We start from the raw sequence: 27,001 nt of genomic DNA on the forward strand, positions 1-27,001 counted from the left end.
AGTAGTTCACTGGCTTGTCCAAATGTTGTTTGGCAAACCTTAAACGAGCTTCAGTAGTGGAGTCTTGCGGGCTGAGCGTGCACAGAGGCCATGTCGGTAGAGTGCATTGCCTACTGTCCTTTCTGTCACAGTTGTACCTGCTGCCTCCAAGTCTTTCTCAAGCTCTTTCCTAATGGTCCTTGGCTCTTTGGCTACTCTTCTAAGTATCCTTCTGACTCCCTGATCAGAAATCTTGTGAGGAGCTCCTGTGCGTGGCCGGTTGATGGTGGAGTGATGTTGCTTCCACTTACGGATAATCCTAATTAGTTATGTTTTTCAGCTGGTTCCTTGCCTTTCCTTGCTGTGGTCTACTGCTTTTTTTTAGTGTGTTCAATACTTTTTTCCTGTTTCATTCAACTTTATTAGACATAACTTTATTTACATATGGACTTTAATGTTTAGATTTTTTGTCTGGATTGTTTGAATTAATACCAAAGTCTGGTGCAAATTTCACTTGGATAGGCTCCTTGGAACTACATTTACTGGACAAAATATTGATGTGTTCAATACTTATTTCCCCCACTGTATAATATAAATATAATATAAATATTAATCAAAATATTATATATATACAGCACCAGTCAAAAGTTCAATTCAATTGAATGGGGAACTGTGTCCAAACGTGTGACTGGTACTGTATAGATATAATATTTTGATTTGAATAAAACAGAAACTACAACAGTTGAGATTAGCGTCTGACTCACTCAGCAGGTCCACTCCATATTCGTGCTGGGTGATGTGTTCAAACAGGGCGGTGAGGATGGGCAGCAGGGCCGTCGTGGCGTAGTTGATGTACTGGCACACGCCCTTCATCTGGGAGCGCTGGGAGAACTTCCCCAGCTTCAGCATCTCCACCGTCTTCTCCAGGTCCTCGGCTGCGTTGTCGAAGAACGCCCGCACCCCCGCCTTCACCAGTTCCCCGCCAGACTTCATCACTGTCCTATGAGGAAGATGAGAGGACAACGGGGGGAGGGGAGGGGAGGGGGTCATGTTATGACAACAATTTCCTCATTGTGTGGACAATAACATATTTCTATCCTATTCTATTCTCACAATAAAGACCACACTTCTGTAGACTGTGGCCAGAAACATTTCATTTGTCAGAAACATTACATTTCACTTATCACTATCATGTTTTAGATCGCTATTTGCACTTCTGGTTAGATGCTAAAGTACATTTCGTTGTCTGGTACACTGCAATGACAATAACGTTGAATCTAATCTAATTCCAATCTAATTGATTGGGTCGATGAAAATAAAAATGTGACAGCTTTTGATAGCTTACTTCTCACACACTTTTGTGAACTATTATGCTAGTACTGTATATAGTCACCTGTGTCTGCTTCGGGTCAAACAACATTTCCTATCTAATACAAGTGCTTACCTTGTGTCGAGCGAGTGAGCGAGGATGTGTAGACAGCTCACCATCATAGCCGAATCGCTCCCTGTGAGCGGAACACAAGGATATGGAAACCTCTGAGCTCAGACAAGAATCAAGACAAATAGTACTTTAGCACACAGCAGGTAAAGGCAATGGTGTCCTTACCAAAGAGGGAAATCCTGTGTCTGACTAGAGCTGCCAGCTTACAGAACAGGCTGGAAAATAAGGGAGAGGGCAGGGAATGAAATAAACAGAGAAACGAGTGAGAGAGGGAAGCAGGAGGACAAGAGAGAGGAAGAGAAGAAAGCAACTAATGAGGTTAACAAGAATATTATATAATAGAATATATGAATGTTCTCATTGTCCAGTCCACAATGGAGCACTAGAGGTTGGTAGAGGTTGATGTATGTGCACGTACAGTAATTGTCTATGTATTATATAGACAGTAGTTGTCTATGTATTATATGGACAGTAGTTGTCTATGTTATAGACAGTAGTTGTCTATGTATTATATGGACAGTAGTTGTCTATGTTATAGACAGTAGTTGTCTATGTATTATATAGACAGTAGTTGTCTATGTTATATGGACAGTAGTTGTCTATGTTATATGGACAGTAGTTGTCTATGTATTATATAGACAGTAGTTGTCTATGTGTTATATGGACAGTAGTTGTCTATGTTATATGGACAGTAGTTGTCTATGTTATATGGACAGTAGTTGTCTATGTTATAGACAGTAGTTGTCTATGTATTATATAGACAGTAGTTGTCTATGTGTTATATGGACAGTAGTTGTCTATGTTATATGGACAGTAGTTGTCTATGTTATATGGACAGTAGTTGTCTATGTTATATGGACAGTAGTTGTCTATGTGTTATATGGACAGTAGTTGTCTATGTATTATATAGACAGTAGTTGTCTATGTGTTATATGGACAGTAGTTGTCTATGTTATATGGACAGTAGTTGTCTATGTTATATGGACAGTAGTTGTCTATGTTATATGGACAGTAGTTGTCTATGTTATAGACAGTAGTTGTCTATGTATTATATAGACAGTAGTTGTCTATGTGTTATATGGACAGTAGTTGTCTATGTTATATGGACAGTAGTTGTCTATGTTATATGGACAGTAGTTGTCTATGTTATATGGACAGTAGTTGTCTATGTGTTATATGGACAGTAGTTGTCTATGTATTATATGGACAGTAATTGTCTATGTATTATATAGACAGTAGTTGTCTATGTTATATGGACAGTAGTTGTCTATGTTATAGACAGTAGTTGTCTATGTTATATGGACAGTAGTTGTCTATGTTATATGGACAGTAGTTGTCTATGTTATATGGACAGTAGTTGTCTATGTATTATATAGACAGTAGTTGTCTATGTGTTATATAGACAGTAGTTGTCTATGTGTTATATGGACAGTAGTTGTCTATGTATTATATGGACAGTAATTGTCTATGTATTATATAGAGAGTAGTTGTCTATGTTATATGGACAGTAGTTGTCTATGTTATAGACAGTAGTTGTCTATGTTATATGGACAGTAGTTGTCTATGTTATATGGACAGTAGTTGTCTATGTTATATGGACAGTAGTTGTCTATGTATTATATGGACAGTAGTTGTCTATGTTATAGACAGTAGTTGTCTATGTGTTATATAGACAGTAGTTGTCTATGTTATATGGACAGTAGTTGTCTATGTTATAGACAGTAGTTGTCTATGTTATATGGACAGTAGTTGTCTATGTTATAGACAGTAGTTGTCTATGTATCATGTGGGATACCTGGTGATCATCTCCTTCTCCTTGTTGGAGGCGTAGCCGCTGCTGCTCAGGTTTTTACTGGGCGTAGACAGGAAGTACAAACTGTGGTTCTTGAAGTACTGGTCGATCAGAGGGAGGAGGACCTGAGACAGAGGATAGGAACGAGGGTGAGGATCACAGAAACATGGAAGGAACTTACTGTCGACATATCAATAAAGTTTGTTGTTATAATATTTGAGTTGGGGCAGTTTACCTTGGCAAAGAACTTAATCTCTTGGTCATGAGGTGATTTGTCCGACTTCCCACTGGTGGCCATAGCCTCTGGAATGGCCATGTGCAAAGGTGAGTAACAGAGATATGTTAAACTCTTCACACATTTTTGAAAATGTATTATCAATCTCAAACACCTCTGATAGGAGCCTCTGTGTGTTTGACGTCACTAAATGTGACATGCCACAAGTACTCACCCAAGTGGGCGATGAACTCCTGGGCTGAGTCTAGGTACTTCAACAACCTCTTCAGGAACTTGTAGGCAAACTTCTTCTCCATAGAGGACTCGTCATGCTCCATGTCCTTCAGGCCTCTACAAGACAGGAGGTTACAAATTGACTCTTTGTTTGACGCTTTTTTGTTTTTTCTGAGTGGGGCAGTCCCACTCATATTTTTCTTTTTAATGACAGATATAGTAGAGATTATGACAGGAAGGATGGGTGAGAGAGAGAGGAGGGATGACATGCAGGATATGTCCGCGGCTGGAATCGAACCGGGAGCCCTGCGGTACATGGTCAGCGCTTAATCGACTACGCCACCTAAGCGCCCCTGTTTGACACTTCTTCGAGTAGAAATGTCTGTTGCCTTTTATTGGTAATGGGAATCAATGACTATGGGGTGCAGCTTGAATTGTATTTGTGTTTGTTTATTTCCACACTAATAGACAGAAAGGGGACATGGTATCATTAGTATGTGTAGATATTTTAACAGGGGCGATCAGGGAAACCATGAGGACCATGTGAAAGAATCTCTGATTAACATACACAAAAGACAACCTAAAGGTGTTAAACATCAGCCCATAGCCCAAAGAGTAGGGAGAGATGAGGGGAGATGTCTGACCTGCTGATGGCGTAGCCGTTAATCTGCAAGAACTTGAAGAGCTCCTGGGCCTTCTCCCTGTCTCTGTACTTCTCCTTGGCTGTCAGGGTGTCATAGGGAACCAGCAACGGGTGGGTGCCTCCCCCTGAGAGAGCAAACACACACAGGGATGTAGTTGGAGCACTAATGAGCTCCAAATTATGGTGGAAGTAACATACAAAATATCTCTCTGGAAGCCAGGTTTCAATAATCACTGAAGACAGAAACATCAGAGTGCTAGGATTGGAGCACAAGTCCAGCAGGGGGCTCAAAATACTACGGTTTCACAGAGAAAGGTAGTGGGGTAGTGGTGGTCTAGTGGATAGTGAGTTAGTGAGTTGGACTTGTGATCGGAAGGTTGTGAGTTCAAATCCAGCCTGAAACTACACTACTACTAGTGTGCCCTTGAGTAAGGCACTTAGCCCTCAGTTACTCCAGGGGGAATGTCCCTGTAATTCGTAATTGTAAATCGCTTTGGATTAAAAGCGTCTGCTAAATGGCAAAATTAAATTTAAAATTAGAAGTCTTAAGACTATTCCTGGACTAAATCACATATTCAATTAATCTCAATTGAAGATGCTTTTTAATCTAAGGTTAGGCCTTGTCTGTGAAACCGGCCCAAAATGTCTCAAAACTCAGTGACACACCTTTACTATTCAGCTCAGTTTTCTTCTTCTTGGCCCAAATGTTGTGGTAGTTTTCTGCCACCATCTCCACCATCCCCTATATCGACATCAGAAAATGGACAGATTAGTGATGTTTCTGGTTGATAACGTCGAAGGCTACACTACGACAGCCCATCCTCTGATTTCTCCCTCCACAAGCCTCGCCTGATGGAGGCTGTTCTATAGTAACACCAACCTGTAACTCTCTGGACAGAGTCATGTTGTGCAGATCCAGTGGGGCCGGGCTGAAAACATCAGCCTACAGAGACAAACACACAGACGGATGGTATAGAATATAACTGCAAACAAAACAAATACACACACATACAAATACAGTTATAGACATACAGTGTTCTCTGGTAGCTTCTCCATCACAGAGACGACCAGTATCAGAGACGACCAGTATCATACAGCAGAAATACTGTAAACCTGTGTGTTACCTGAGAGGCCTTGCGCTTTCCACTCTCTCGTTGCTGCAACATGGCCTCTCCCTCTTTGGTACTCTCGATGTTCCAGCCCAAGGACAGCATGCTCTTAAGAGACTCCTTTACTGGCCATCGGTACGTCTCCCTCTCCTAGTCACACACACAGACACAAAATACACACACACACACACACACACGTTAATGACCCTTTCAATCATACTTGTCATTTCTAATGAGCCATCTTAATGTACGCTCAAACTCAAACATCACAGCATGCATTTTCTCGTGTTTTTACTTTGTAACAGTAATCTTATGAATGTACCTTCTCACTCAATTCTTTGTAAGGCTTCAGCAGAGGGTGAGTTTTGGCCTGATCATCCACACTCTCCCCGAGTTTCCAACCTGCCGTCAACTGTAATAGTCACATAGTAATTTTTTTAAATATATTGTTCTCATTTAAACGTTTGCACATCAAACACATGTTTTGAAGAAACACAAAGTGGAAGTTGAGCTAGTAAGCAACGACAGACTCATTGACCCACCTTCTCTGAGGACCACCTGTCGTGGGAATGCTCTGCAAACTTGTTGGCGATGTACTCCAGCTTCTCTGGGATAGAGATGCTAGGAACAGGGAGGGGAGACACCTTCTGTTAGGTCACTGTTTAAAAACACCATTCGGACACAAATGCCCGGCTACTCACTTAGCAGTGTTGATAGGCTTGGGGTCGAAGTTGCCTTGGGCGTCCACCGACGCCTGTTTCTCCAGTGTGGAACCGAGGCTGGTGTCCACATAGTCAGGTGGCAGAGCCCCAGAGATGGCACACAGACAGGGCATGGCAAATTTGAAGAGGTCAGCATCGTACTTCTACAGGGGAGAGACAGATGGACGGATACAGGAGGGAGGCAACTAGGTGAGATAATGAACACGGCAGGTCTCTCTCTCTCTCTCTCTCTCTCTCTCTCTCTCTCTCTCTCTCTCTCTCTCTCTTCTCTCTCTCTCTCTCTCTCTCTCTCTCTCTCTCTCTCTCTCTCTCTCTCTCTCTCTCTCTCTCTCTCTCTCTCTCTCTCTCTCTCTCTCTCTCTCTCTCTCTCTCTCTCTCTCTCTCTCTCTCTCTCTCTCTCTCTCTCTCTCTCTCTCTCTCTCTCCTCTCTCTCTCTCTCTCTCTCTCTCTCTCTCTCTCTCTCTCTCTCTCTCTCTCTCTCTCTCTCTCTCTCTCTCTCTCTCTCTCTCTCTCTCTGGCAGAGGTAGCTGTGTAGGACACACCTACAGTGGAGAGAGAGAGAGAGAGAAAGATAAAAGAAACACTGCCGAGAGGGAACGGAGCTCTGCCACAGAATTGGACTGATTAATGTTTCAGATGTGCTTCAGCAGACCCTTCACTGCGCTCCGACTACCGAGAATCAGCTCCCCTGAGGAAGGCGCTCTGGCGATGTGGAACCCACAATCTGTTAAAGAAACAGCACTGAACTAGAAAAGCCCTCGGGAACTGAGACCAGGAGCCTGAAAGAATACACTGTTGAAGAAGAAGTAGAGTGGACGGCCTCCGATTTCTACCTCTACTGGAGCAAATCTACGTTGTGCATAATGAACATTGACATCAGAGCCTGGCACATATTTTTCAACATTCAACAACTCTACATCATTTCCATGCCTGCTCTGAATGTAAAGACAACAGCTTGACTAAGGCAGAGAGAGACTGGCGCCCAGTCTATCAGAGAGCGCATCATCACCTTGGTTGAGAGGGAGTCAAAAATCCCCCAGAAGAGTTTTTTGGTGAGCAGCAGCTCTTCTTCCGAGGCCATGCCGAAGGTTCCCAGACCAGAGGGAAGGCAGTAGTACTTCCAGTTCTGCTCATAGTGGTTGGCCAGGAGCTGCAGTGACACAAGGGTCAAGGGTCAGAGGTCATACATCTTGATTGGTTTGAATTCAACATTTGAACTTCAAAGTTAAAACCAATTCCAGTACCAAGGCCTGTAAGTGAGACGGGTGTTATAGTTACTCGCTGACATGACCATCTCAGACTCAGATAAGCAACGCATGCACTAGGTGACATACTGTACTGGAATGTGAGATGTGGAATGGTATTTCAGCATTTCAGGTGCTACAAACACTTCCTTTTAGAAAGGATAATGGATGCAGTGGGAATGAGAAATCAAATGTTTGTCCTTGTATGTCTTTTTGACATTGTCCTTAGCCACCACAACCAGACACACAAACACAACTTACTTTACAACGTGGTCATCGACACATAAACCATGGGAGAGTAACAATGTGTTCTAGGTATCTCACCCTGAGGGGCATCTTGCAGTACTCTGTGAGCATGGGCACGTCAAACACCAGGCGTCTCAACAGCTGTTGCATCATGGAGGGACGAAGGTGCCTGTGGAGCGTTGAAAGAGTTAATACTATAGATAAGGATAGAGAGGGGTCACATAACTACTGTATACATCACCCTGTGAAGTGTGACTATAGTATAGCATTCAAAACCTCAAGCTAAAACTCTGGGGGATTTCCTTCACAGGGTGCAAGGGCATCCCCGTGTCCCACTTTGGGAGGGCTGCCTGCAACAACCATGATAGATCTGACAGCTCGTACGTGCAGATGGCGAGCAGACACTCCTCGATGGAGTCCCTCTGGGCCTTGGTGAGCGAGCGGCCCTTGGACAGGCGGTAGATGGTGTGCAGCGTGGAGTCGATCAGCGCGGCGTAGTGCTCCGTCCCGGCGAAGTGGGGCGCGCACCTGGTCAGCAGAGGGAGCACCGCCGAGCCGATGTACCTGTTCATGGCCAGGGCTGTCTCTGTGGTGCTCAGCACCTCCTAGAGGACGGAGGACCAAATAGCAGCTTATGTGACGGAGCATTTAAAATGCTAAATGCTAATTGACCCTGACAGTTCTTTAGTCGGAAACTGGCCATACATTTTCCTTCCAGGTGTTGAGTTTGAGCTCCCCTGTGTCTGATGATATCGTTGGGTCTGCTCCGACTCTGACCCCTGGGACAATTTCATCATTCATAATAAATAGGAGATAAATATGGAATTTTTCATCACTTTTTCTCAGGGGATTATGGTAAAGCAATTACTGACGTCCCATGGTGATTATCTTTCTTGTCTCCTTGGTGGAATACAGCACTACACTCCCACAGGACTAGGAAGGACTAGGACGAAAGGTCTTATCTTCTTTTTAGCAGATGAGGGCTAAAAATATATATATAAAACTGCTAAAAAAAAGTTTGGAAATGTTATTTCAGTCGATTCTTCCTCCCCTTTAATAATACCAATTGGTATTGTATTTTATATCGTTGGAAAGCCCGATTAGTCACCTTTACAACGAGGTACAACTTGTAAGGATCATGCATTCGTGGAATGAGTAACACAGCTAAACGTGTGGGTAGCGGCCCAAAATGTTTTGCCAAAATCCCCTGCAAAATTCTTCTGTTGGTATTCACTCTCGTTTTGAGCTTCAAGTGCTGGCAGGTGTATGTCAGTCACAGGTGTGTGACTGGCACCTGAATGGCACATAATTGACAGGAATGATATTCTGGGGCCAGTGGCGATTCCATATCTCCAGAATCTGGGACCTAACTCCATCCTCCAGATGACAACGCTCGCCCCCACAGAGCCAGGATCATCACAGAGCACCTCCAGAATTTGGGAGTGGAGAGGGTGGAATGGCCTGCTGTGAGTCCAGACCTCAACCCAATTGAACACTTGTGGGATCAGCTTGGGCGTGCTGTACGTGCCAGAGTGACCAACGCAACCATGTTGGCTGACTTGCGGCAAATCCTAGTTGAGGAATGGGATGACCCACAGCAGTGTGTGACCAGGCTGGTGACCAGCATGAGGAGGAGGTGCCAAGCTGTTGTGACTGCGTATGGATCTTCCACACGCTGCTGAGGTCCCTGACAGTGTAAAATTAATAAAGTGTAAAAATGGCCAATATGTGTTGTTTTTTCCTTATTACTGTGGGAGAGTGCAATCATCCAATCCACCAAGCAACTCAAAACGAGAATGAATACCAACAGAAGAATATAGGGGATTTTGGCAAATATTTTTGGGCCGCTACCCACACGTTTAGCTGTGTTGTTCATTCCACGGATGCATGATCCTTACAAGTTGTACCTCGTTGTAAAGGTGACTAATCAGGCTTTCCAACAATATAACATACAATACCAATTGGTATTATTAAATGGGAGGAATAATCAACCAAAATAACGTTTCTGAACTTTTTTTGAGGGGTTTAATCTATCTAAAGGGAGGGTTGATCAAAGGGAAGTTTTTATTAAATTCTAATGGGTCTGCATTGGTGGATGGTTGTTCGACAGCAAACACTCTTGAAAACTTTCACCAACTGTAACATGTTGTTATACTGTGCAATAACTATATTATACTAGAAGCTGAGGGGAAGAGTATGTCTCAGAGAAGCTGTAGCTCTCACAGAGATAGATACAGTTCTAGTATATTCTGTTCTATCTCTGTGGTATCTTTCTCTCTCACCGTGTCCAGATACATATACAATATACTGGAAGCTGAGGGGACAGTTATAGACATAGACATAGAGCACAATAGAATATATATATGAATCTATCCCAGTGGTGTCTCTCTCACTCACCGTGTCCAGGGATGCTGAGGCACGGAGATCAGGCAGGAAGCCAACCTCCAGCAGGTGCAGCAGGAAGCTCTGGTCCTCGACGCCGTACACACGTTCCAGGAACAGTACCATGGGGGCCTTGTGGTCCGGACAGAAACTGGCCGACATGTCAGGCTCCGTCAAAGTACCATCTGAGAAGAGGAGGAGGAAGAGGACGAGGAGGTGGAGGAGGAAGAGGTTGAACAGGGGACAGAATACATCAAACTAGGTGTTACTTGCTAAAGTGGGGGAAAGAAGAGCATACAAGGACAAGCAGGTAACCGTTATTCATAGAGTAAAGTGTGATTTTCTAGGAGAAGACTAGAAACATATTGCAGAGTGAGGGAAGTGGTGCTTTCCCATTTGAAGATGTCAAAAAGAAAATGTAATCTGGACGGCATGATCAGATTTTTGGGCGGTTTGGTGGTTCAAAGGCTAGTTGAGTTTAGAACTCAACATGACAATTCTGAGATAAAGTGCAAATTGAAAAAGCAAAAGACCTTTTTGGAGAAAAAAAAAGACCCTCCCGTGTTTTCCTCTGCAGTGGAAACCCGGACGGAGTAATGAACAGAAATCATCTCCTCAAGGCCACGTACGACTGTGAGCAGATCAGGATGATCTAGTGTCCCAAGCCTCTGTAGTATCTTAGACTCAGTCACATACTTTACACTACAGCCCAAGGATAGGTGTTATGGTATGACATTAAGTATGGAGGGTATGAAACAATAAACAGTATAAACAGTCGATTCATTTTAGGGTGGGTATATTTAACCATAGATATAGATTCGACCCACAGTAGTCATATGCTTGTCTTCAATGTTTTGCGCTGTTCTTCACTTATGTTGCCTGTCGAAGGTGTACATCACTTGTATCTTCTTCTCAAACAAAACAACAAAAATAGAAATCAACTCAAATGAGTAGTACCTTTATTGACCACGGGCATTTTGAGGGGTATACTGATGACGCCCACTAGGTCTGTAGTAGGCACCAGGGAGCGCAGGATGGCACGGATACGCAGAGCCTCCCCTTTACCCTTGTTGATGAGCTGAGAGAGAGAGAAAGAGAGAGGGGGGGGGGGGGGGGGGAGACAGGGCACAATATATTATGGATTGCAGGCACCTTGCCTACTAGACAAGTGACAGAGAGAAAAACAGTACAAATGAGCTGCTTTTGTCAGCAAAGTGTTGTTGGTTACGAATGACGTGACATGGATGTCTATAGTTCCAGTAAACTCATGACGCCTGAGTGTAGGAGTGTGCTGGGTGACTCACGTGCTGCTCTGGGGCACAGCGTCCCAGCAGGTCAATGAGGGCTGAGTAGAAGGACATGATGGCATTGCCCATGTGGGCCAATTCTTCCTCCTCCCCCTCCTCCTCACCAGACCTGAGAAGAGAAGACAGATATTTTTAGGCTCCATTCAAATACTTTTAATTGCATGTGTCACACTGCACTTCCTTGAAGTATCACCTATCTAGCACCTTTGGATAGGTAGTACCGTTCTTCTTCCACGTTTTTTAAAATCTTTTTTTAATGTTTTTGTATTTATCCAGTGATCTCAGATAAATGTATATTCTAAGAAAGGTATGAATGAGAATGCTTTAGAATTTATTTATTTATTACAAATGCTCCAACAAATGCTGAACATGTGCTGTGGCCTCATTTGTCCAACAGTACCCAGTCAGCAGAAAATTGTGGGCCAGATCTGGTTGTGTGGTGGCACATTATGGCTGAGCCAGAAATAATTTGCTGTGGGCCAACCTTTGGTATGAGGAATGGGACCCTGATATGTTCCTGTACCTACTGGGCAATCTTTGGTCTGTTGGAGTGTGGTTGGGACCTGGGTCTTGGCCTTTCATGGCAAGTAAGAGAGGGAGGAGTTACCCAGTTGTGAGCGCTGGTGGGGGCATGTCCAGGGCGGGGTCTTCAGAGATCTTAATGGCCTCCTGCATGGCAGCCAGCAGACCGCTGCCTCCCTCTCCTCTGAGGGCGGGGCCGAAACACTCTGGACGCCTGATGAGCAGCTTCACCACCAAGTTGGAGTTCTCCTCCACACTCTCACCTGGAGAGGACACACACACACACACACACACACACACACAGGAGATGAGCACGCACGCACGCGCACATACACACACACACGCACATGCACATGCGAACACACACGCACGTGTGAACACACACACGTGTAATAAAGATTGTACCATTGACAAATGATTATACCATTGTATTATCTTAGTTGAATGTCATTTGAATGTATTATAGACCTTTTCTTTATAACAAGCATATACAAAAATTGCTAGTATGCTGATGTCTCTAGCTAGCTATCTAACGTTACAACATTGTTTTAAGATCGGATATGTAACATGTTCGTGTAACCAGTAAAAAAGCACATTGAATCTGATATTCAGTGTAAATGCAGCCTAATATCAGTGCAGACTGGCAGGGTAGGAACACAGGCAGCTAGCCTACAGACCACTGCTATTCTGTCATGAAGTGGCCTGGTAATGAAGCATTGTTTGTTTTTTATTTGATGACCGATTTTTATTTGTTTGATCGATTGATAGCATGAAACGTATACGTTTATGTATAAGTGAACAACCGCGAGCGTCCATGCTTTTCTATGATACTACTGATGACGTATAAGGGGTCTTGAATTATTATGACTATTTCATAACTCTGTTTCAAGGGGCAAGTTGAAAAGCGAGGGGCACTCGAAAAAGAGGGGAAGGGGTAAAAATAGGAAATGGGATTGCGCTACACACACACACGCCTTTCCACCAAATTGACTTTCTTGTAAATGGTTCCGTCTCTGTAACATACCGTTGCTGAAGACTGCGAATCGTAGGAAGGATAGGAAGCGCTCTCCTTCTATGGGGTTCCAGCCGATGTCAGGGTAGCCTTTGGCCAAGAGCATGGCACAGCTCTGCAGACCACAGCAAGCTAGGTACGTCACCACCTGAATACACACACACACACACACACACACACACACACACACACACACACACACACTCCCTCAGTGAGTTCACAGCTCAGTCAGGCCACAGCTCAATCTTGCTGAGTTTGAGTGCCTCACTCAGTCTTGTCACTAACGGTGACATCCTGAAAGCTTCTCCAGCTTGCTCATTCACACTTGAACAAATGTATTCCATTTTTCATTGAAGCTGTTGGGTGCCTTGACTATTTCATGTGGTGAGGCTGTGTTCTGTGGCTCACCTTCTCAAGGTCCGGCTCCTCCAGGGCGAGGGCTAACCCATTGTTGTCCATCACTGAGGAGGCCGCTACATCCAGAGGTGTGGATCCCCTCATGGCTGGGGAGGCTGTACAGACACACACACACGCGCACAAATCTCAATATGAGCCATAACACCTTGCGTGCCAAATTGTCAAAATATAGTACTATAGTCACACTCCTCTCTGTCGTTTATCCATGCTAACAACAGGGGGCACTGTCCCCATCTAAAACAAAGCTCTGAAGAAACAGTCTATAAACACTGGAAGATCAATCTTGATGCACTTCCACCTTCGATTGATTTTAGTCATCCCAGTGCATGCGGAGTGGATAAGCATTTACTTAATTAAAATGGCAGGACACATCTCTGCACCATAATCAGCATCTCAGATATGCAGCATGACAGTATATGATTTGTAAAATCGAGGTGGAACTTTAAATCGTGACTTTTAAAGGGCCGTCGGCTTCTAGCCATTTGGTTTTTATATGGGTAATCAAACACCCCTAGAAGATAATGAGGTGACTGGGCTATGCCCATTAAGTGCTGTGATGAGAATGTGAAGACCTGCCCTCTCTCCCACAGTCAGATGGTCACATCAGAAGCAGCAGACCATATTCCTCACAGTCAGAACCCAGTGACTCATCACTCTCTGCTCTGCATTCCTAAATATCACCACCCTTCTTCTACCCCGCCCCCCCCTCCCCTCCCCCATCTCTCTCTCTGCCTCCTCTTCCACGCTCTCTCTCATACATACTGTAGCTCTCTGTTTGTCAGTCTCCTACCCGACTCTCCTCTTCCCCTTCTCCCACTCTCTCTTTCTCTCTCTGTGTCAACTTTTCCTCTTTCCAATCCCCCTCAGTATTTATCCTACTCATGGAGTCTCCTCACTCTCTGTTAGCCAGTCTCTCTGCAAATTCTTCTCTCCCCTTCCTGTGACCTCTGTCCTCTCTACCCTCTGCCCTTCTCCCTCTCCTTGTCACTGTCAGACAGAACCGGGCCCAGCGATGTGTCGTTACTAGAACTGTCACTGTGACCCACCCAGTCCGACACTGCTGTTCTCCAGGAGGTAACTGAGATGGTCAAACATGGCCTTCTGGTTCTGGCGGCTGATACGGCAGAAGTAACACAGGAAACGACAGCCGCTGGCCACCATCTTGGGGAACGCTATCTCCTGCAGAGGGAGGCAAAATCTCATGTTACCCTTTAATTTCGCCCCTTGAATTGTGAACTTTATCCCGTCACATTCAGTGTGGGTTCACTACAGGTTGAAGTCTAACTTAGGTACAGACAGTCAGGAGTTTGACACATTGTGTAAATGAAGCATCGATGCTAATTGGAGAACTCAAGTTTGGAGATCTCAAGTTTGGAATGTACAGACAGCATCTCAAGCAATGTGTATGTGACCAAAATAACTTTAATGAAGGAAATAAGAAAATATGACAACATAGTTAGTCAGCAAGAACTATAAAGTACACACATACAAGCCCTGCTGTTACTTCATATGGGCACTGTAAGTGAACCGAGCAGATCGAGTGACAGCCGACAGAGCTGGAATTTGTGCAACTGACTAGGGGCCGCAGTAATGAGACTGCCAGGCAGATATGAAGGCCTGTGGTCTGTCTTTCCGTCTGTCAGTCTGTCTGTCTGGAGGTCCCTCCCCATGGTCCGGTTCATGCTTGGCACAGACAGTGGCATTAAATCACGACCCACCCTTTCAGCACACCCCAAAATGGACTGGCATGACAGCCCTGACATAACCCCTCTCCAGCCCTTCCATACCCCCTCTCTCCCCCCAACTCCACCCCCTCTTCTCTTGCGTAGTCTTGCGTAGGTCACAGCCTAAGACACACACGCAAACACACTTTCCTGGGATCTGCTTTACATGACAGATGCCGATATGGCTGTCTACCAGCAAATCCCTTGAACCCTACCCAAGACATTACAATCATACATTACATTAATCATGTCCCATGCTTGTTAACTACAGCTCCAATACCAAGCAAGGGGAGGAGGACAAGCTAAAAGCAGGGTGATTCAAAACTACAAAGATATCCATACAGTAGGGAAAGTCCTTTTTTTTTTTTGACAATTGAGATGCACCCCATATCTGTGACATGAACATGTGGTGAAAGGAGACTGTTGAGATGCCTGAGATACTTACCCCAGAGTCTCCTCCCAGCACATTGACCATAACCTCCATGACGGTCTCGTGCATCCCCAGAACCCTCATCAGGTTGGGTTGCTGGTAGAACACCTTGTTGTTCATGATGTCACTGAAGACAGACAATATATGACGGGGTTAGGGTGTGACACTGTCAACACTGTGCTTTCTCACTGTTAGTAGATTAGACAACATTGCATTTTTACATGTTTTGGTATGAAGCAGAGGGCCTTTATCTGAAGTAACTTACAACAAACACATTCAAGTGAATCGTCTATCCATCAGTCATCATAAGAAATAGTAATCTATGCCAAAACCAGGGGCCATTGGTAGATAATGCTAGAAGGAGGAAAAAATAATAATATATATAGTAGAGAAACTGTACAGGGGGGTAGTGGGGATGAGGAGGTCTTTAGGAGGGACAGTTAAGATGTAGCCTGAAGAGATGCGTTTTCAATCTACGGCAGACCCGAGTAGACTCTCACCCCAGGCCGTCAATCATGAGCTTCTCCTCCTCCTTCCCCATACGAACACTGAGCAGAGATCTGATCTGACCCAGCGAAGCCAGCAGGTTGATGGAGTCCTGTACGGCAGCGGCGCTGATGGTGTAGCTCTTCCTCATGGCCCGGAGCAGCTCCCCGATGCCGTCGTACTGTCTCCTCAACAAGCTGAACATCACTCTCACCAGCTCTGGGTCCTGAATGCTGCACTCCTGGGCCCAGCTGGCCATGGTCTGGGAGATCAGCTCCTTCAGGTTGGCTGGAGACAGAGGGGGGGGGGAAGGAGGGGGAGGGAAGAGGACGTTGACCGTGTCACACTCAATTGTTCGTTAACTCTGTGTTCTATGTGCTCATGTTATCTGTTGCTTGTTGTTTCTGTGTCTTCTGTTTTTCCCATATTGTCAGCGTCTTTGAGCCCCGGAAAAGCGCTATATAAATACAATTAATTATTATTATTATTATTATTATTATTATTATTATTATTATTATTATTAATAGAACCTGAAACCACTGGAGCATGACACATCACAAGCACATAAAGACGTGGACACAAGCCAAACATTTCGGAAGCAGGTTGCTGAAGTTTCTTTCACTTTCAGTTGGACCACTGGAGGGGTTAGGGTTACAGTTACTATTTAGATATGTAAAGAAAGGAGGTTCTGGACAACAACTTGATGGGGGGGGGCATAAGGGCTGAAAATGGCCATTTGATTATAGTAATAGAACTCCCTGGTTGGAACGCTGATAGCATCTCGATAGTGTGTAGCACTTAAGGTAATAGATTAACTTTTTGGGAGCAGCAAAACTTGTCATTGTTTTCCCAGAATCAGCATACAGTGTATTTTGTTCACATTTCTTTTTTTTGTGATACATTTTTTATTATTATTTCTTCAGGGAATGGTACAAGGGAGTGGTAACATAAATATACAAAAGAGAAATAGAATAACAAAAATCCAGTAGAAATACAAAATTCCCATAAACCTTCCAATCCCCCCCCCCCCCTTCCCTTTCCCAATCTCCCTTTACCCCAACAGTCCCCCACCTCCCACAAATGTCCCTCCCGCCAAATACCTCCAACCCACCCGCCCGATCACAGCCCCCCGCCCCCGATCCCCCACACTACAGGACCCTATGGAAGGAGCAAATAGATTAGCCTATAGTAGTGTCTTGAGAATGGTTATAGTTTGATCCCAGCAAGAAAGTGAGTGCTATGTGAAATGGATGTATGCCTAGTGAGCTATTCCAGGGTACCCCAAATGTGTGCATTGCTGTACGTAACTGAAGGTAGAAAAAAAAGGAGGTACCCGGTAAAAAATCTGAATGTCTTGGAATGAGCAGAGACCCTCAGCCCCAAATAAATCCGAGAGTGTATGAACTCCATTGTTCACATTTCTTATTGTTTCCCACAAAGAAAATGCAGCTCACTAGAATGCACAACAGAAATATGTTTAGGGATTGGCAAGGTGAGAGAAGAGGTGCCATGGTCAATATTCATACACATTGTTACACAAACACAACCAAATGTACATGGTGAGTGCAGGACTTATGACCCTGTCATCCCCAGGGCTAGCAGACTGATTGTTGTCTGTGGTTAGCTGAGTCAGGGTTGTGCCTCTGGGTAATGTTATTATGTCCTCAGGACAAATCAATATACACAAACACACTGACGGACGGACGGATGGACACACACACACACACACACACACACACACACATACACACATACACACATACACATACACATACACATACACATACACATACACATACACATACACATACACACATACACACGCACACAGACACAGACACACGCACACAGACACACGCACACCACTCGATTCAGTGCTCATTGACAGCACTCGAACGCACACACTCACACACGCGCACGCATGCATGCATGCACGCACACACACACACACACACACACACACACACACGCACCTTACAATCATGTTACAGCTGATGATAAAGATTGATAATAATTAAATCGACAGTGATTGCTGTATTACACATGGAAAATGTGAAATCCAAGTCAAGTCAAGGTTATCCTGAATGGCTAGTAGCTTGTCCCCAGTGATGGACTGGGAAGTCTTCACCACCCTCTGCAGAGCCTTGCGGTTGAGGGCGGTACGTGCATGCGTGCATACATGTGTGTGTGTGTGTGTGTGTGTGTACCTGTGCACATGCCTGTGGCTGTGACATCTGTAAACTGAGGATTAATGTCCAAGAGACATTCTCCATTATGGGCTCACCCCCTTGCTCCACCTCCCTCCTCCTCCATCTCACTTTAGCAGGAAATAGTTTTTGTGGGTTGCTCCCCCTAGCCTCTACCTAATAAAGACTCCAACACCTCCAATCCTCCTTCGCTCTCATCTGACAGAGAACCTGGATGAGAATGTTAAGTGCTTCTCATTAGTGCTCTTTCTCGTTTTTTTTCATCCCTCCGATGAGTTAACCAATTATTACCTCATTATTAGGTCAAGGCTATATTTAACTGTCGGGTGTCCTTCAAACTCCCAGGCTCAAGAAGGGGATATTCAGGGAGAACTATACAATCTGTTCCTGATACACCCAACAGCTGCAGGTAGATAACTTAACTCCATTGTGGCTCATAGTAAACTTTGTCTTTGGGTGGTGCACAAACAAACAGGAAAAGCACCACTTGAACTTGCAGTGTAGCCTGTTGGTTGAAAGAAACCCACAGAATCAACTGTATTTTACAGGCTATATCCAGAACTGTGCATACACAGCACATTTCAAATTTCAAGTACCCGACATCTGCACTAGTGTCATTGTTAGAATCCACCAAGCATCTTATTTGGTCCTGAGCGTCTGCTTGCCAACTAATGAGGATACAAATAAGTATGAGGGTGGACGTTTCCTTTTAAACTGAGAGTCTCTTGAATGGAGTACTATATACAGACTGGGTATACAGTGTATACTACAGTGTGTTAGTGGGCTTTAACACTTTGAAATAGTCTGCTCATATGGGGAGTGGTGTTACAGAATGGTCTAGGACCGTGATTTGTTAGCCTCTGAAATCAACGAGTTGCAAAGAGTTTTCTGGGGTTGAGGGGGATAATATATTTGACTGAACATCTGCTTTCATCAGAGAGGTTGAGTATGAGATTAAGATTTTGTCTACAACCCCCTGTTGGGAATCTTCTGATCTCATCTTACCGTTAAATGTGGCAGTGAAGCGGGAGTCCACCCCCGAGCATTAACATTCATTACAGTGTGCCGGTCTAAAGATCCGAGACGTCTGTTCTGATATATGAATCATAAATCCCACTCGACGTGAACTGCAAGGGCGATGTCAGGCACAGAGAGGAGGCCACTTTAGACTGGTGAGATATATAGCCATAGTCTGTTGCTGAGTTCACAATCAGGTAATACATATTAAACACGTGCATACTTGTATACTTTTATTGTATACTGCATTTTTCGGTGAATGCAGTGTGCCATCCTGGGTCTTCCAGTGTACTAGATAGGCCATTTATACTTGCTTGTCTACTATATAGTATGGAAGTGTATGTTTCAATGTTGGGTGAGTCCGATCCATTCTCCTAACACTGAACATGCCATCCAGACTATTGTTTCCCACCCCCATCACCACAAACAAACTAATACATGGCGCAAATATGAAAAACGTAATACCCATTCCATTAAATATACCTTCAAGTCAGTCCCTTTATCCGGATGACATCTCAATGGAAATTCTGAATATCAGGTCCTTATCGACCAATAAAACATTTGTCATAAATGAGCTCATTTGTGGTCGTAAACAAGACTGTATGTTCCTAACTGAAACCTGGCTAGACACAAATGGATCAGCAGCTCTTATTGAGGCTTCTCCCCCCAACTACAGTTTTTTTCAATCAACCAGAAATGGGGAAAAGGGGGAGGAACAGCTACCATAGCGTTAAATAATCTAAACTGCAGGAGCATATCCTTTGATGTATTCCCCTCTTTTGAATATCATGCCACAGTTATGAAATGCCAACGTGTTGACGGTAACTGTTTACAGGCACCTAAACCAGGCTCTACCTTCCTACCTGATTTCTCTGAGTTCTTGTCCATTATCCATCCCAATTATGATAAGATTATCATTGTTGGAGACTTAGATTTACTGAGGCTGACTCGAGGGCTAGGGATTTTATTTATGACCTCTTGAACTCTATGGATTTTATCCAACATGTCAAAGAACCCACTTACAATTGTGGCCATACCCTCGATCCTGTGATTACAAGGGGTCTTAAGGTCTCTATATCCGCTATCAGTGATCTTGCCCTCTCTAACCACTTCTGTATTTTCCTTACTATGGTAATACATAAAGCTGAAAATAACACTGAACGTGTTGTTAAAAAAACGCTATCTTACCACCGCAGTGGCTGAAAATGTCAAAACTTTAATGAACATCGATCACATAACTTCCACTTCACATGAAAATGATTTAGTAACTACTTTTAACATTAATGTAAAAATGGCCCTAGACTCCTTAGCACCTATCAAACAAAAAAAAGATGGAGCCAAGAGGAGAGCACCATGGAGAAACAGCTAAATTAACCAACTCAAGAGAACATGTAGGAAAGCTGAGCGCAGAAGGAGAAAGAGATTACAGGTTGCCCAGGACATTTTTAAAGAACATCTCTCTACCTTTAATAAGGCAATGAGAAATGCTATGCTAGCCTGGTAAATCCTGCTCCTAAAACACTAGACAGTACAGCCTCTGCACCCAAATACATCATGGACATGCTTGTAAGATACACACCAGGTAGACCCCTGAGGTCCACTGGCACTGAACTCCTGACGGTCCCAGAGGCCAGGACCAGAAGATATGGAGAGACAACAGTATATATGCGCCCAGACTATGGAACACCCTACCTGAGAGGCTGAGATTGTCCAATGTTAGTGCAATTAAAGAAAGGCAGCCTGCTTCGTTTCAAAATGCATAAGAAAAATATATTTTATGTTTTCCACTATAGAAGGATAAAGTTTACAGGTTAGTCAGACGAGTCTGAACGGTCAAAGTTTCTCGCAAAGTCCAGATCATTCATTATATTTCAGTATGCCCTCAGGTCCCCTCAGGTAACAAGTCCGCCCTCGGGTGAGGTCTAGGCCAACCATTTACAAGGGGTGTGGATTTGTACATTGAGGAAGATGATGGGGATGAAGGTTAGGGGGGAATCTGGCCCTCCCTTCCTTACAGTATAACAAAGGTGAGGAGTGATGGCACCAGAGTGAACAATGCAGGGCAATCACTCTGGTGTGACTCAGCATTGTCTTGAGTTTCTAGGGACAAAGACAGACTATGGAATACAAAAGGGTAATTGCATATATTCAAATGTATGGCACAGGAGGACAAGTAGAGAAAACAGGTTTCATTGTGTGCTTACAACATGAAATCAGTTTCTATACCTTGCTCTAGACAGTCAATTTACTGTTGTGAAGTTTGAATCTTAAATGTAGAAAAATGTCTTATTACATATAATAATTTTCTCTTACACCAAAACTCTGGAAACATTTTTAACAAGACCTCAAAAGCGACTTATTCAATCTCGCCGTTTAAATGTACATCTTAGTTGTTGCTTTATCTTCTTTGCTCTTTGTGAAGCGCATTGGGTCACATTTCGCGAGAAATGTGCTATACAAATAAAAAATAAATAAATACATTTGATTTGATTTGATTTGGTTCGAACACAGCTTATTGTGGAGGGTATCTTACTGGGAGCAGCCTGTTCCTCCTCTGTGGGCTCCTCCTCAGTCTTCTGGGGCGGCCCCTTGATTTTGTACAGCAGAGCCAGCAGACGCCCTTTGATGGACGTATCCTGATCCTCCTCTTCCTCCTCGCTTTGGATTCCTGCAGGTACAAGCACATCACTGTCAGGGAGCGATCAGAGGAATCGGAGGACATGCTCATTGTTATGCATGCGACAGAATGACAACATTTTAGTCCCATGCATTACAATGAGCCTGTCTTCTGATTTCCATCTCCACCTGCCTGCCACTGATTTCAACGTGTCACCCTGCATTACATTGAGTCACAAAGGGTTGCCCTTCACTTTGAGATGAACTAATTAGTTGAATAGCGCAGGTGAAAATCCATCCACTAGTGTGTATGTCACTGGAACTGACAACCTACAGCAGCCTTTCTCAACCTTTTTTCAGTCACAGCACCATTTAAAAGTATGCAAAATCTCGAGTCCACCTAGTCTAAAATGTATTTAAAAACGTACACTCGGCATCCCTCTGACAGCCAACGCACGCACGCACAGACTCACACCGTTAGTGGTTATTGAGAGAGAAGGGGGGTAAATGTGACTTCCTATCAATGGGAAATCTGCCCCTGGCCCGATGCACACAACCGTCCTATTCTGGCAGGGATGGATGAGAGGCAGACACAGAGCTCCTGGTCCACAGCCAATTGTACAGTCCGACAGTGGAACCGTTGCAAATTCTTCTGCTGCTTCTGGGCCTAGCATTTTGTTGACAATTGCTTTGCATGGTGGCCATATGATCGTCTCTGCTATCGTGTAAGGCTTCTTAGCCTTAGCTACTATCTCGGCAACTACCTATCCTCCTTTCTCTGAAACTTTTGCACACTTCATCATCACTTACTCTTGTCGGTTGTGTTGACTTTTCAACCAAATAAAATACTCTGCATCCTTGCTGGCTAGTGATGGATGTCACTGCTAGTGGTCAGGTGTCTTAAGTTTGCTCGGAACCATCACTTGGTTTGACAGTTTCATACCACATACCAGGCACACAGGGAGAGGGCATGATGGATCCCCGGTTAAGATGAAACCATGCCACTAGTAGCTGTCATCGTCTTTTTTTGGCCTTTCTGCTGGCCTCTACTACCATCGCTGCTGAGCTCCCACTGGATGATGACGTTGATGGTTCAGATCCAGAGTTATCTGATTCTGGAGACTTTCTTTTCAAAAATCATTCCATGCTTGTTCCATGGAACACTCTTGTAATGCATCGCAGTAATAAAAACTAACTCCAAAAAAAACCCAGTCGGCTATTTCCTTCATACGCTGACCCCGGGTTTGACATTGTGACAGGGGAAAGGGGCATGTGAGACAATTATTTATGATGTATGAGGCAGCTAATGATCTATATTTTCATGATAAGTTGCATAATTATCTTCTTATTTTTAATACATTTTATGAATGTCTGACCTACAGAATACAGTAAGCGGGCTCTCTCTCTCTCTCTCTCTCTCTCTCTCTCTCTCTCTCTCTCTCTCTCTCTCTCTCTCTCTCTCTCTCTCTCTCTCTCTCTCTCTCTCTCTCTCTCTCTCTCTCTCTCTCTCTCTCTCTCTCTCTCTCTCTCTCTCTCTCTCTCTCTCTCTCTCTCTCTCTCTCTCTCTCTCTCTCTCTCTTATTGTGGTTGTGGGGCATATCCTGACTTCACGTTAAGATGTTAGGGATGCTAGGGAGAGACATTGAGACGGCGGGTGTGGTAGACTTTCGTACCGCAGTGCAGACGCAGCTCATCATGGAAGACGTTCAACTCCTCCTGAATCTCCTCTGGGCAGGGACAATCCTCTCCAGCAGCAAAGTTCAGCAGTATGTTGATCTATGGGAGAAGAGGAGGGTGTGTTTATAGTAGAGGGAGAAAGAGAGGGGGGAGGAGGAGAGAGACTCCCAGAGAGACAGAGAATTAGAGATACAGAGGGAGAGAGAGAGGAGGGGGGGGGAGAGAGGGAGGAAGAGAGAGAGAAAGAGGGAGGAGAGAGAGAGATTGAGAATGAAAGAGAACAAAAGAGAGAGAGAGAACTGCAGTAGGAGAACTGAGAGTAAAATTCAAAACATTATTGCAAAACATCATTAAAGTGAGTCATTCCCACGGGTAGACCTACTTTAGATGTCTACTGCTGCCGATGGAAACCTATACGGGCCCCTCAGATGATCAATCCAGTGGGGATTGGTTTGGATAGTTTGATTTCCAGCTCAGGGACGGATATTAAGGAGAGACTAGGATGACGAGAGATAGGATTTCTCATTGCACGCTGCGGAGAGCGTTTACTTTCATCCGCTGAGGAAAAGCTTTTACCTAGGAGGCGTCTCGTATGACCAAACAGCCGCTGCAGCTGCGTCTCTTTGGAAGACGAACTAGAAAACACACTAACTATCAGATTGAGATATGTCTTTAGGCTAGGCGGATACCGCACAAGTCCACCGCAGCCAACTTGGATCCGATTTCGATTTCTGGCAGGGGCTCCTTAATAAAAGAAATCGAGAGAAATGAAGAGATCTTTGAGAACAGTAACTACGTACGCTGTGACAACGACGCCGACCATTAAATGGCTACTAAGAGAGAGATCTGTGAGAACGCCCTGGCAGGAGAGCAATTGATCTGCGTGGCTTCAGCAGCTCCGGGGTGGGTGCTAGCAAACGCGTGAACATGAAAGCTTATTCTGAGAGCAGCCTGTCTGGTCAGTGAGTCACAGCGCTGTCCTGTTCTGTCTGCATCAGGAGCGCTGTGCCCCCTGCGCTATTGAAGGTGGCTTGAGGGCCAGAGGAGACAGGAAATGACTGGGCCAGGATGTTAAGAGGAGAAGAGTGATGTCCTCTCTCTCATTCTCTCTCTCTCTCTCTCTCTCTCTCTCTCTCTCTCTCTCTCTCACCCCCAGGGAGGGAGAGAGGGAGGGAGGAAGGGATGGAACGGAGAGGGTGGCAGAGAGAGAGCGAGTGAGAGAAAAAGTGAGACAGAGAGAGAATAAAAGAGAGAAAACGAGAGAGAGAGAGAGAGAGAGAGAGAGAGAGATAGAGAGAGAACAACATGATTAAGAACTGACAAGATGTTTAATGAAGCCCAGCAGTGGGTTGTGATGAGGAGATTGCAACTCTGGCTCTCTCTCTCTCTCTCTTTCACACCCCACCCCCCCTCTCCTCTCCCCTCCCTCTCCACCCTCCCTGCCTGCCTACAGTAGGAGCAAGGACATAGGGTGTACAGAGAGAGAGAGAAAGAGATGATAGAGGCATAATGAAGCCAAGTCATGGGTTATGATGAGGAGACAAATCTCTGGCTCTCGGTGGCGTGAGGCACGGCACAGCACTCAAATTAGCTTCCTGCACCTCCAACTGCTGAGCTGTACTCAGACTCACTGGCCCCAGCGGGAGTAGACCCACCTCAGTATGGTAATAAATGGCTGTGATGTGAGGGGTAGCATGGACAACTGTGAGGGGGGCTGTGAGATTGGTCCAGCATCTGCTGTGAGAATGAGAAAACCAGGGCAGGGGTATTTCGGTCAGGAGGACTCAGCGACCACCAGGCGTATGTCCAGCTGGAGGACTTAAGACGTCAGCCAGGGGGCCATGTTCTGGTCAAACAGGGGGGCCATGATATTTGTGGAGGTCTTGCCAGGGTTGAATCTAAATATTTGATTGTTCGACACTTATACTTAATGGTTTTTACTTGTAAGGATAACATTTGTGGTTGTGAAATGACTTGCTGTGTTTGGTTTGTTTGCCTTGTGTCTTCTGAATGTCAATTTGTATTTATTTCATTTATTCTAATTTTGGAGTAAAAGCTTCAGGCTAGAATGGAACGAGTAAATCATTTCAATTATTATTATTATTGTTATTATCTTTTAATTATTAACACTGTACCTGCTCCTGTGGCGGCGAACGGAACTCCTTGGTCTTCTTGGCGGTGATGGCGGCGGACATGTTGAGGGCCAGCATCAGCTCGTTGTATCGGAACTTCTGGTTGAACTGCAGTTTGGACACGAAGCTGTCTGAGAAGGACACGATGGACTCGATGCGCTGCTTCAGCTCACAGTCACAGAAGTAGTGAAGCAGCTCACACATCTAAGAGGGGAGAAGAGATGGCTCTGAGTTCATCACTCTGAAGACACACACACACACCTGGTTTAGATAGAGTACAGCACATATCTCCAGTACAGAAAAGAGTTGGTCTTTCGAATTCAGTACACATGTGCCTTTGTGGGTGTGTGTGTGTATACGTGTAAGCCTTTGTGTGTGTGTGTATATACGTATATGCCTTTGTGTGTATGTATACGTGTGTGTGTGTGTGTGTGTGTGTGTGTGTGTGTGTGCGTGCGTGCGTGCGTGCGTGCGTGCGTCCGTGCGTGTATTATGGTGACGATTTCCATTGACTAATCAACGGTCTGCAGCGTCACAGAGTAGCATGGATAGATAGCACCTTTCGCTCCGAGTCAGGAAGGGTAGCTAAGATCAGTACGGGTACTACGGCCCGGTACGGCCCAGTTGGCAGAACAAAGCGGGAGCACAGGTTCTGGTACGGGACGGGACGGTAGTGGAGAAGCGCCGTAAGTCAGCCCACTCCATTGGGAGTGGCATTAAGAGCTGACTGAAGACGCTTGTTTGTCAGGATGTTTATGTGCTCAGGAGACGCTGCTCAATGCTGTGGCCTTGGAACACACACACACACACACACACACACACAGCTCTCCTTCGGAAAGCTTCATATCAGAGAGGACTGCCTAGCCTAGCGATCTAAGAGTGTGTGGTGTTGTGTGTGTGTGTGTGTGAGAGAGAGAGAGAGAGGGCCCTATTATGCACTTCATAAGTTTGAAGCAATAAGACGAGGCGGTAGATCTAAATTTAAGACGTGGAGGCGTGGTCAAGGCCACTTTGCTATTATGCGTGCGGTAGTGGCCGCCTAAAACCCGGCGCTAAGCAAAGAAATTAGTCATGGGTGTGTTTTGGGCGTCTTCTCAATCAACCCAATCAGCGTGCCAGGTGCCATTCCCTTTAAGAACCGGCTGCGTTGAGTCATTAGCGCTATGCTATTATGGAAGTCCTAAGAAGGAGGTCAGCGCGCTTCTCTGCAGAAGAAAGTAACAAGCTCGTGCATGATTATTTTCTGAATAAACACGGCAATACCTCCGCTTGTGAGTTGAGAAGTATTACAGAGGGGTCGCTGGAAGACTGCAGGAATGACAGATGTTGATGTCATTATATTACGCACGGCATGCTCGTACTGTATGTGCACAGTATGCGGAGGCAACATACTGTACAGCGCTGGCCTCTCCCTTCTGAAATAAAGCATTTATACTGTGACCGTAATT

At 44.8% G+C, this 27,001-nt stretch overlaps 1 protein-coding gene across 1 annotated transcript in view; it reads right to left on the reverse strand.

The window, feature by feature from the left end:
* ryr3 (ryanodine receptor 3) overlaps positions 1–27,001 on the reverse strand; it is a gene marked incomplete at both ends in the record, with an annotated part of 132,242 nt that overhangs the window by 27,259 nt on the left and 77,982 nt on the right. The window contains 28 exon segments of the mRNA XM_080531575.1: positions 744–979; positions 1,424–1,484; positions 1,586–1,635; positions 3,216–3,337; positions 3,448–3,515; positions 3,662–3,777; positions 4,305–4,428; positions 4,970–5,045; positions 5,184–5,246; positions 5,428–5,562; positions 5,735–5,824; positions 5,955–6,033; positions 6,114–6,277; positions 7,144–7,284; positions 7,703–7,793; positions 8,009–8,229; positions 10,022–10,191; positions 10,964–11,084; positions 11,311–11,422; positions 11,921–12,098; positions 12,860–12,995; positions 13,256–13,359; positions 14,311–14,443; positions 15,434–15,545; positions 15,919–16,192; positions 21,662–21,796; positions 23,418–23,520; positions 25,557–25,757. Of these exon segments, the coding sequence (XP_080387701.1) occupies positions 744–979; positions 1,424–1,484; positions 1,586–1,635; positions 3,216–3,337; positions 3,448–3,515; positions 3,662–3,777; positions 4,305–4,428; positions 4,970–5,045; positions 5,184–5,246; positions 5,428–5,562; positions 5,735–5,824; positions 5,955–6,033; positions 6,114–6,277; positions 7,144–7,284; positions 7,703–7,793; positions 8,009–8,229; positions 10,022–10,191; positions 10,964–11,084; positions 11,311–11,422; positions 11,921–12,098; positions 12,860–12,995; positions 13,256–13,359; positions 14,311–14,443; positions 15,434–15,545; positions 15,919–16,192; positions 21,662–21,796; positions 23,418–23,520; positions 25,557–25,757 (3,616 nt within the window).

The sequence above is a fragment of the Nansenia antarctica genome (assembly GCF_963989245.1).
Source record: "Nansenia antarctica genome assembly, chromosome: 1".
In the NCBI taxonomy this organism is placed as follows: domain Eukaryota; kingdom Metazoa; phylum Chordata; class Actinopteri; order Argentiniformes; family Microstomatidae; genus Nansenia; species Nansenia antarctica.